This window comes from Muntiacus reevesi, chromosome 4, assembly GCF_963930625.1.
Source record: "Muntiacus reevesi chromosome 4, mMunRee1.1, whole genome shotgun sequence".
Taxonomy (NCBI): domain Eukaryota; kingdom Metazoa; phylum Chordata; class Mammalia; order Artiodactyla; family Cervidae; genus Muntiacus; species Muntiacus reevesi.
This window is the reverse complement of record NC_089252.1, coordinates 22,582,134-22,594,355: the sequence shown is the minus strand read 5'-3', so window position 1 is coordinate 22,594,355 and position 12,222 is coordinate 22,582,134. Positions and strand designations below refer to the sequence as shown.

Here is a 12,222-nt window from a genome sequence, read left to right as displayed (position 1 = left end):
GTTTTCTGTTGCTAATACATCTCCATAAATCATTATTTTTAAAATAATATAGAAAGAGGAGTCATCATGCTCAGCTGATGGAACTTTGGATTTAGGCTGTGAGTCTGAATTGGATGGCTCAGAGATGGCGGAGGCCAACGCCAATGGGGAAGGAAATGGAGGTAAGTGTGGCAGATTTCAAGACAGAAATCCTGTTCTCTTAAAGGTTATATAGAGTTCCAATAACTTGCTAATTGAGTTCCCTACCATTATTGATATAATTTTAAGTTTTTGCCACCGTTTATCATTAAACAATTCTGATTCTAAAGGTTAGTGCCTAAGAAAAGTATTCAGTTGTTTGCTTTTTGTTTTATTTTGCTTTTTAACAGTATGGATTGCCCTGCATAGTACTCTTGAGTGTTATCACTGTATTTCTTGTGCAAGGTGTGAGTCTTACTGAGGTTCGCTGTGGTTTAATCCTTATGTGAGGCTTGAGACGGCTGATGTTTGGTTTCTGATTGTGCTGATTTTTTCTGTGAACCCAAGTAATTTTATAAGAACTTTGTTCCTAGGTTTGTCTTTAATAAATTAAGCTTAATGTTAACATTCCTCACAGTGAAACAGGGACCAAATGAGTTATATTCTTATGAAATGCTTTTGAAAAGTGAACAACCCTTCTGGAATTCTAAGGGGGCATTTTCCACTTGAATTCTGTCCATGTGGATTCATTTTTAACTTTCTCAAGACATTTGCATTATGATCTGTTGGTGTATGTAATTTCTGTACTGCAGTTTTGGCAAACCTTTGCTCCACAAAAACTGCTGTTCTTTTCTATTTTTTAACCTAACTCACTGGTCCCCCAAGTGGACCCAGATCGTGATTTGAGAGGAAGACTGTGTCATTAATGTCTGTGTTGGTGGACTCATAGAAATCAGTAAATTACCATTAAACAAACAAACCTTAAAGGATCCTTGCAGAAATATCGTATTTCAGTAATAGCCCAAAGCCATTCATTTTATTAATGGTCGTAGGAGTCCCTTTGTATTCTGACTAGCCACTCCTGCCCTTTAAACTGGTGTCTTTCCGATAGTCCCCTAGAGGCTGATTTTGCTCCAGAGCCATCTGACCTGTAGCCAAGGTGCTGAATTATTATAGGAAACACAGATTCTTGTCTTAGTAAAATGGCTGAAATCAGCTTTGTAGACTTTTTTTTTTTAACCAGCTTTTATTTAATTTGGTGTCCTTATTCCTCCTGTACCTTTGGAAAACTCAACTAAACCCCCCACCACTATTATGGTAGTGCTGTGAACTTTGGCAGGTCCTTGTGGTTAGAAAGAGAACAGAGCAGAGATGCATGACAATTTCTGGATTTTTGGAAGGGCTAGTGAATGGGGCACACCCTTCTCCTTCAGTGGCTGAATGGGAATCTTATTGGGTTCTCCTGCTGTACTGCATGCTTGCATGAACACTTGCATCCTTCCTCTCTCTCCACCTCCTTTCGGTTAATGTACATCATCATATATATTGAGTTTCTGCTATGTGTTGAGTACTGTTCTCAACATTATAGTTGTTGCAGTTAAAAAGAAGAACAGAAAAAGACCTCTCATGGATTTTATATTGGTAGACAGAGAGACAATAAGCAAGATAAATATGTGAAATTTACAGCTTATTTAGTGCTGTCAAGTGTTATGGGGCAAATCAATTAAATAAGGAGATAAGAACAAGAGAGAGGTACATCTGAGAAAAGACCCATGGGAGTGAGGGAGCAGGCATTTGATGGGAGAGAGTTCTGAACAGAAGAAGCAGCAATTATAAAGGCCTTAAAACAGGAGAGTGCCTAGAATGTTCCAGAAACATTAGGTCAGTGTAGTTGGAGTCCAGAGTGAGCAAGGGAGAAGATGGTAAGATACAGTTTCAAAGAAGTTATGGAGTACCATGACACCAAGCTTTGTTTTGAGTGAGATGTTAAACCACTGCAGGGTTTTGAGCTAGAAGGACAATGATCTCAGGCCTTTGTAGGATCACTGAGTACAAAAAAACCATATATAAGAGAACAAGGACAAAAAGGAGGAGACGAGTTAGAAAGCTATTGGTGTAATCTAGATAAGAGATGATGGAGTTCAAATAACAGGAGTAGCAATGAAAGTGATGAAAAGTAATTGAATTCTAGGGTAGCCCCAATAGGAACTGCTGAAATTAGGGTAGTTATGAGATAAAGAAAGGAGTTGGAGGTGACTTCAGAGTTTTGAGTGTCAGCAAGTAGAACTATTTAACTTAGATGGAATACCTGCAAGAGTGTTTGGGGTGGGGGATGGTGACAAAGGAGCTCAGTGTAGGGCATATTAAACATGAAATTAATTTTCTGCATCCAAGTGAATATGTTAAATAACTGGACTTATCTGTCTTAGATTAATGGGAAAGACTTTGCTGGAAATATACACTTGAAAGTGGTCAGTTTATAGATGAGCTTTAAAGATAAGAAACTGGATGAAATCACCAAGAAATTGAAGGCAGATAGAAAAGAGGAGAGGCTCAAAGACTGAGCTTAGAGTACTTGAAATTTAAGAGGTTGGAAAGATTATAGGAACCAGCAAATGAGACAGAGGATAAGTGGACAGACAACTTATGTTGTCTGTTCTGAAAACAAAGTGAAGAAAGTGGGTCTGGGGAGGATGTAACTCAAACATGTCAATTGCTCTCTCTGTGTCAACTTACAGTGAAGGCCGAGGGAAAAACATTGGATTTAGTTTTGTGAGGTTATTGACAATGACTGTTTTTATCATACAGTGAGACCACAAGCACGAATGGAGTGTGTTCAAGAGAATAGGAGAACAGAAATTGGGAAACCCCAAGTGCAGTCAGTTCTTTCAAGGTTTTTTGAGATAAAGGGAAGGAGTGAAATGGGGACATGGCTGCAAAAGAAAGTGGAAGAAAGGAAAGTTTTCTGAATATGAGAGATAAATGTGAGAACAGTCATGTACTGCTGGGAAGAAATGCAGTTGAAGAGGTTTCGATGAGGGTGTCCTGTTGCCATGTACTTGATTGGATGAGAGGGAAGGAGATCTGTGAAGCAGATGAAGAGATTGGCACTCTCCAAGAGTATTGACTAGTGCTGTAAAGAAGCAATAGGAAAAATGAGGGTGCTGGATAGAAATGAAGGTAGGTGAGTATATGGGGAGGGGCTGCACAAGGTCACTTCTTAATGCTCCATTTTTCTCCGTGAAACAGGAAATCAGTTCTTCAGCCCTGGGTGAAGATGGAGAGGTAGTGCCGTAGATCTGAGGAGAAGATAGAAAATGTTTGTCTTGGGTCTGACATCATTACGGACAGTTCTGAGACTGCTGATCCTGAATTTAATGTGAGAACAGCCAGCATGCTTGTGCATTTTTCTCTGGTCATGTCCATGACCACTCTGTGGGTGCAGAGTAGACACAATGTTGAAATGGACCAGAGCTGGGGTTTTGCCAGGAGTGAATGATGAAGCCAGGGAGGGGCGCAGGAGTTGAGGGTGCATGACATGAAGCATTAAGATCCATCTCTGTGGAATTTAAGCCGGTTGTGGGGGTTGATCAAAGGCACATTTGTGTGAGGAATGGCATGAAGGAGGAGGTGGAGGTCTCCTTAGGGAGGAAGAATTGTTTGATTTGGTGTTCAGGAGGAAATGAGTTGGAAGGGTAGGTGATGTAAGAGTGGAATATGTGAAATTGAGGTTGTAGTTGTTGTTCAGTTGCTAAATCATGTCTAACTCTTTGCTACCCCTCGGTAGCCCGCCAAGCTCCTCTGTCCACGGGATTTCCGAGGCAAGAATGCTGGAGTGGGTTGCTATTTCCTTCTCCAAGGGATCTTCCCAACGCAGGGATTGAATCCCCATCTCCTGCGTTGGCAGGCAGATTCTTTACCACTGAGCCACCAGGGAAGCCCCTGAACTTGAGGTTAGGGTGGATTATGGGAGGTGTGTCTGAGCTGAGAAGAAAGAGGGAGGGGAGGTTGGAGGCTGTTACGAATGGCTAGGTAGTGTGGGCCCTCCTCAGAGTGTCCTGGCCGAGGTGATCATCAGTGACTGAAATTGAGCAGCCCTGCCTTTGCCCAACTTCCTGTCATGGAGCAGGGTCAACATGGAGGAAATATGGCCTTTTCTTATCCGCACAAGGATGTTGTAAAGGCTGGTGGTAACCCTGCCTTGAAATAGTAGAGAATCATCTGTGTGGATATTGAAACAGACAGTTATGATAGAACTAGCATTGAAAGGGTGTGATATTTAGGAGCTAAAATCTTCCAGAGATGAAAGGGAGTAACCCAGGAGTTGGTAGATAATTACAGTAAGGAGGAACAGTCTGTTGACGGGAGATGCAATGCTGGAGGCGTTTAAGGAGCAGGAAGGAGCGTAGAGGTCACAGGTCCCATTTTCAGGCCCAGCAATACAAGCTGTGTGGGAAAGACACGGGCTGCTACCTGAGAAGGTTCCAGGGGAAGTAGTGTCCATGGGCGAGGGCCAGGTCAATCAGATTTTGCCAGTGACTAATCCCAACTTTCAGAAGAAAGAGTGGGAGGGTTTTAGTGGTTCTGAAGGGGTCCAGGGCAGGGTGAAAGCACTTAGGCAATAATTAAACCACAACAGGGATAAGCAAAGTCCCCTAATGTGAAATGTGAATGAGTATTTCACCAGAGAGCGCATGCCCACACAGCTCCAGCTAATGGGACCAAACCGGATCTCCTGGCCTCTCCTTTGAAGGTGTGCTAATGAAATGGCTTTGAGAAATCACTGAAAGAGTGGTAAATAGCTTATTTCCTTGAGTGTTCCTTGACTTGCCCACTTTTACATCTTATTGCAAACCACAATTGCTTCTTGTAGAACGAGTGTGTTCCCTATCTATATGAATACCATATACTTCTGTGTACAGTCCATTAACCCCAGGATAGATTTTCAAACCTCGGTACTGAAAATATGTTGAGTGCTCACAACGCCTATCCTTTGTGAACTGTTTACATGTAGACTGATTAATGCTGACAGTGCTCCTGTGGGATAATCAGACTTCCTAGGCTCTGTTGCTGTATTTTATTGAATTTTTCTATTTTTGATTTTTATTTTGTTTATTTATATTTTTAATTTTAATTTTTTTTTTTTTTTACCAGCAAGGAAACAGACTTAGAGGTTCAGTGTTTCATTCAGGTGGCATGCTCAGGTTGATGTGAGTGACCCCAAAAGCCAGGCTCTGACTACTCTACGACCCTGCCTGGAACCTTGGGGAACTCTCTTAGCCCGGGAGTAACTGGTGCAGTTTAGCTTTGCATCAGTTGTCCAACTCTGTTCTGCTGCTAAACTTGAGAATTTGACAAAGAGGAACCACCGGCTTATCCAAATGAAGGAGTGGGCTACCACATGATTTCTTACAAATCAGTAATAAATGCAATGAACCTGAACTGGTTTAGATGATTTCCTTACTTACTCTATTTCTAATAGGTGTTTGAACCAGCAGTTAGATTGGATATAATTTCCACACTTCTTACAGCTGTACAAATACGCTTTGAAAATATAATTGGAGAGGGAAGGTGGGGAAGTGTGGCGTTGTAGGGGCCATGGGAGAGAGGGCAGGGGGAGAGGAGGGTCCCACCATCTGTTTTTTAAATCTTTATTCTCTTCTCCTTTCCCCATTCCTCCTTTGGGATATGAAAGAGTGAATAGTATTGAAGTGAATAATAACTATCAATTGGTAAGATAACCCTTGTGATAGTCCTGAGACTAAGCCTCTGCTACCATAGAGTTATTTCAGATGAACAGAGATTAGCTGACATGTGTTACAGCACTAAAGGGAAACTCAGAAAAGTATTTGAAAAGAAAGTGCTTTACAAAAGCTGGTAACCGGAAAGAAGTCTTGCAGCTTGATTCCAGTGACGTGTGGATCTGTAGGTAAAGATAATAACAGCAATGCTTTTGCTTTCTTCTTGCAGTCCGTTGGCCAGCAAAACGGTTTTGTTTTTAAACAATAGACATTTCCCCAAGTTCTTTTGTTTTAAAGTCTAGTTGCTTTTTTTTTTTTTTTTTTACAGTATGTGAAAAGTAATATATTCTCAATTCTCGAATTGACAAGACACAGAACTAGAGCTGTGCATTAGGTTTCTTTGATTCCTAAATAGTTTTTCAAGTTACTAAGAATTAGAGACTCAAGAAAGTAAACTCTTCACATTTTAAAGGCTTAGCTCGAGAGGTGAAAGAGTGATTTAGGAGAATCACTTGATATATATATCTTTGTTGACAAGCCATGACCATTTATGTCTGTAAAAGTATAGATCTATGTCACCCAAAGAAAATATTTAGAATTTTGTGGACTATTTTAGTCTTAGATTTATGCTTATGTTTGTGTCTGAGTTGCTTTCTGAACATAATACATTGGTATATTATGAGTTTGCTTACACATATAAGTTGACTTGCAGTACGTGGCTGGCTGTGGAAACCATACATATTTTATAGAAACGATATCATCAGTAGATCGTCTTCACCTCCTTCCCCTTCTGTTCATAAATTGTTATTAACAAGAAAAAAAATGAGCTTCTCTTTTTGTGGCCCTAATATATTTCATGTTTAAAATCCAAAGCAGCCATCCTACTTAATCTTTTAAAATGAGGAAACTGGAGAATGTACAATTTTCATCCATAGAGATCAAAAAAGGTTTCGCTTGTTATTAACCCTAATGGCTTTCAGGGAGGAAGCAGCACTCTAGCTGGAGAATTAGTATTTTCAAAGTCTCTATTTAAGGAATAAGATTATAGAGAACACACATCCTATGTTTTAGTCCTTAGATCCCGGGGTGAATAATGATTCCAACGTTCACAGAATTTTATGTGGTCCCTTTTCATTATTCCTTATGGCCAGTTTTATAAGCGGGTTTCTGATTGTATGATTCTTGGCAGAGTCATGTTAACTTAATGAAACATTATTCAGCTCACTCTTTGTTTGCGTTGGCTCAGAGGCCACAGTTTGAGGGGCCTTTTTTTCAAAAGTGAAAAGTGCTTTAAGATGGCCTGAAGTGTGTGGATAGGATCTCAGTTGAGACATCAATTACACACAGATGAGCAGCTTCCTGGAGGAAGTGAGAAGGGTACTAATGAAGGTTTCGGCGCCCTCTGGGAGTAGTCACACTGACAGTTTATCGCTGGCAGTTTTATACAAGGGGTGGGAAAGGAGGATGTGTGCACCCTGGGGCTGTGAAGGATGTGTGCAAGTAACTTTTGAAGAGGTCGCCCAACAATTGGGTGTCTTTGCTCGCGGTGGTATTGGTCTGGTGTTGCTGGGCTTTTTCAGGAGCTTGTCTGTGACTGCTCACATGTGATTTTACATCAGATGACACATGAGCCTTCTTTGTGTTCATCATCCATCTCTCCCTGACAGCCATTCCTGAGAATCTTGTAGGAGGGAAGGAATTCTTTCAGCAACTGTGTCAGGTCCCCTGATTTTTCTCAGGTTGAGCGAATTTGTCTTTTATCCAATGTCTGCATTATCGTTAACAGCTTTGTTGGATCCTAGAGACACCTGTTCTACACTGGTGGCCCAGGGAAACTTAAGTATGTGAAAATGATGTTGTTTTAGTAACACATGGAAGAAAAAACAGAGGAAAAAGAATACTCTTCACAGTCAGAAATGACCATTGGCAGGATATAAAACTTCCTCTGCCCACTCTTTCTCATTCTCCTTTCTTTCATCCCAGCCCACAGCCTTCGCAGTTCAGGGGAAGTATGAGGAACTTCAGAGGTTCACGCAGGCCTGGATCCTCTCTCATGTCAGCATTTTACTTAAACCAGTTGATTCAAGTAGACATTATTCTAATAGTAAATGCCCAGAGGGATGGGAATCCCACAGTCTTCTTTATATTTGTGTCTCTGTGTTTCTGATAACCTTTGTAGTCAAGAATTTTTTCCTTATGCTGAAATCTCTGGAGCTTTTAATTAAACCAATTTTCTCCTTTTTTTCCCCTCTGATGATGGAGAACAGCTGGGCATCATCTTAGCTCCCACCCCCTTCATCTTAACTTCTCCAAATAACTTATCCTAGCTCTTTCAAACATGACTTATAGATACTATTTTCCATTTCTTTTACCCATTAGGGACCTCTTTTTCTTACATATTTCCCCTTGAACCGTGAACTTTGTTCTTGTGTAAATGGATTTTGGTCAGTTTTAACAGTCCAAGAGTCATGGAGTTAAAAAAAAAAAGTTTTTAAGGGCAGATAAAGTGACCCATTTAAGTGTACTTTCCCATCTCTTCTTGTTCAAGGAGAGAAATATTTCATAATATAGAGATAAAAATTGGAAATAGAGTACGATCTCATGATAAAAGCGAAGTCCCTCTCAAATAAAACCAAAATTAAATGTATTCTCACAATTACTCATCCCGAAGAGTCCGATTTCTTCTTGATTGATACAGTTTGTGATTGATAGAGAGGAAAGAAGAATCCATGCTTTTAAAATGAAGTACTTTTTTCAGTCATGTCAGATAATTAATTCTTTCTTTTTTCTCTAAAGTGACAGTGTATAACCATTTCTCAAACAGTTAGCCATCTGTTTGTCTAACTCCCTTTTTTATACACTGGAGTTACCCTTTATATGTTGAAGTATGAAGTCATTAGTAGTGCCCATGAATGAAGCACTTATCCTTGACCTGTACTAACCTTTTAGTGATATTCTTTCTGGCTGCTTTTTTCTATTTCTCATTTTCTAGATGGGTTGCTATATTTCTGAGCAGATGTTGCAGGAACTTGCTGCCATGTAGATTACATGTGTTGGGTTCTAAGAGAAATAGCTTCTAATATCCGCCCCCCCCCCCCACACACAGCAGCTTATTGTGTTATTTTCCATAATTCTAAGTGGATTCTGTATCGGTTCTATGATAGGAGGGATTAGGTGGTTAAAGGCTGGTACCTATAGGATGTGTATGCTTTTTCTAATAACTATTATTATTTCTGGTTTTGTCTCTCTTTTCTTATCTGAGTGTCTTGTCTAGATATACAGAGGTACTAATCCAACTAAAATGTCCTGGTGATAAATTGAGTGCTGGTTAGGAGGGATTCCTATACCTTCAGTGAGTAAACTGTTCTTCCTAGTTACTTGTAGAAATTCATTGTTTGGTCTGATACAAACTGATGTGTTTGTGAACTATTTGAGGACATTGCAATGAAATTGCAATACATCCAGGTCTGGGATATCAGAAGACCATTATTTGTAGTGTGTGATGTATGCCACCCAAATCATTAATGTGTCTGGCATGATCACATCTTGTAGAGCACGTTCTTACTGATACACGTGACTAGTATAATTGTGAATCCATCTGATTCGTTCTTCCTCATAGTTTATTTTGCTCTCCTTTCTGCAGACATCTTCTGACCAAGTAAAGAACTTCATTGACCTAATGTAGCAGACTATATAGTAAAATTTTTATAGTTTGTTATTGTTGTTGTTCAGTTGCTTTGTTGTGTCTGACTCTTTGGGACCCCATGGACCTACCAGCCTCCTCTCTCCTCTACTGTCTCCTGGAGTTTGCTCAAACTGATGTTCATTGAGTCGGTGATGCTATCTAATCATCTTTGCCGCTCCTTTCTCCTTTTGTCGTCAGTCTTCCCTAGCGTCAGTCTTTTCCAATGAATAAGCTCTTCACATCAGGTGGCCAAAAAATTGGAGCTTCAACATCAGCCCTTCCAATGAATATTTAGGGTTAATTTCCTTTAGGATTGACTGGTTTGATCTTCTTGCAGTGCAAGGAACTCTTAAGAGTCTTCTTCAGCACCACAATTTGAAAGCATCAGTTCTGCAGTGTTCAGCCTTACTTATGGTGCATCTCTCACATCTGTACATGACTACTGGAAAAACCATAGCTTTGACTATGGACATTGGTCAGCAAAGTGATGTCTCTGCTTTTTAATATGCTGTATAAGTTTGTCATAGCTTTCCTTCCAAGGAGCAAACGTCTTTTAATTTCATGACTGAAGTCACCATCCAACTTATACTTAGTTGTATTTTATTCATAGAGAATGTTGTTCAAATACTGTCTAATACCAATACTTAACAACGTTTAGATAGTCTCCCTTGAAAGTCTTAGGGGAAAATTGCTGTTTCCATTATTTTATTGCTATTATTTCTCTGTTTAATTTCTCACCTCTTGTACCCTTTGTTTCTTTTAATGCAACAAGGGAAATTGTTTAAATCTAGATACCTAAATGTATCTTGGAATAAGGACTTCTCGGAGAGGAGCGGTTCTCCTCAGTCTGGATCCAAAAAGGATTAAGGAGTTGCCTTTTTCCTGAAAGAAATGGAGTCCTGGAAATATTTAGTTGGGATCAAATGAGTTTGTCTGGTTGTCATTAAGTCATCTTCAACAGTTTTTGGCATGTATTTTACTGCTGTGTATATCCAGAATATCTGATATGCACAATTTCAAATGTAAGTGTGATACATAAAACATAGCACAATCCAAACGTAAACTTTTGGGGTTATTTGCCAAACTGGGGATAATTTTGAATTACCCACTTATTGATCCTTTAAAACAAATTTTAGTTATCACTGCTAGGTCTTCCTAGGGTTGATTTTTCTCAGGCAGAATGACTAGTTCTCAGCCTTCTTTTTTTTTTTTATCATTCACTTATTTTTGGCGGTGCTGGGTCTTCATTGCTTGTGAGGGCGTTTGTCCAGTTGCAGTGAGTGGGGGCTGTGCTCTGGTTGCCACGTGCAGGCTTCTGTTTAGGGTGACTCCTCTTGTGGTTCCCAGGCTCCCGAGCACAGGCTTAGTATTTGTGGTAGGGGCCCAGTTGCTCCATGGATGTGGGATCCTCCCAGATCAGGGACAGAACCCATGCCTCCTGCCTTGGCAGACAGATTTTTTCCCACTGAGCCACCAGGGAAGCCGGATACCATTGTTTTATGAAAAAAGTTACTTTTAAGAAAACTTAAGGGCTCAAAGTCAGGTCTTAGGTCGTAGTCACTGTATTACCCCTGCATTTTATATGGTCCTTGGCATGAAGGTGTTCAGTAAAAGTGTTGCAATTGAATAAATGATTAATAAATAAACAATTAAGCTCCCTCTAAGATCCATCCCGCTTTTGAAATTGAATTCTAACAGTGTGCCACGTTTTTAATCCTCACGTACCGTGTGCTATTTAAGTTTTTGTAGTTTAGAAGAACTCTGCTAAGCCTATAGTGTATACAGGATCATTTTGATGGAAAACTGTTTTGATTTGAGAGTGTCTGTTTGTTGAGAAAATTGAAAGGAAGTATTTGGAGGAAGAACTGAAAGAAATGAAATCCATCAAGGGATGCTCCTTTCCCTGCCTTCATTAGCCCTTTGAACCCTGGTTACCTCAGGTAGCCAGTCACTTTGTGTGTAGATGAATGAGACATATGCCAATTAATATCTTTGTTGCGTTGACTCTCTTGTGCCCGCATCCTGGGCTGTTTTAAAAGTGATTCTGCCCCTGCACAGCTCCTGCCATTTCAAGTAAGCATTGTCATTTCTAATTTTGACTTTTCAGTGATACTTATTTTTATTTCACCACACAAAACCTCCAGACTGTGAGGTTAAAGTTAAGACTTAAAATTAAGTCAATGAGTAAGGATGGCAGAAGGAAATATATCTATATTTAGTGACAGGTCGTGGGGCTTCTCAGGTGTCTTAGATGGTAAAGAATCCACTCACAATGCAGGAGACCTGGGTTTGATCCCTGGGTCGCGAAGATCCCCTGGAGAAGGGAAAGGCTACCCACTCCAGTATTGTTGTCTGGAGAATTCTATGAACAGAGGAGCCTGATGGGCTTCAGTCCATGGGATCACAAAGAGTCAGACATGACTGAGGGACTAACACTTTTAGCTTTCACACTTCACAGACATCTCCCACTGACTTGTATAAGATTTTTTTTTTTTTTCCAGTTTGGTTTTCATATTTTCCCTAATTGACCTTAGGATAATTTTCAATTTTTTAATAAAGATTTGTTTTCAAATTTTAAAAATTCATTTTTGTACATATGCTTTTCCACAATAAAAAAAACAAAACTGTGCTTTGCTGACTTTCCCTTCCATGAATTCTTGTTAAAAACAGAAATTGAAAGTTAACTTTAGAAAGAAATACTTGAGAATGTCCCTGATGGTCTTGTGGTTAAGAATACACCTGCCAATGCCGGGGACAGAAATTCGATCCCTGGTCCAGGAAGATTCCACATGCAACAGGGCAGATGAGCCCGTGGACCACAGCTACTGAGCCTGTGCT

General features: G+C 40.0%; 1 protein-coding gene across 1 annotated transcript in view; it reads left to right on the top strand.

Moving 5' to 3' along the window:
* Positions 1-12,222, top strand: part of ASXL3 (ASXL transcriptional regulator 3) — a 183,502-nt gene that overhangs the window by 73,158 nt on the left and 98,122 nt on the right. Inside the window, exon 5 of the mRNA XM_065934983.1 lies at positions 53-161. Within this exon, the coding sequence (XP_065791055.1) occupies positions 53-161 (109 nt within the window). The remainder of the gene's footprint in view (positions 1-52; positions 162-12,222) is intronic.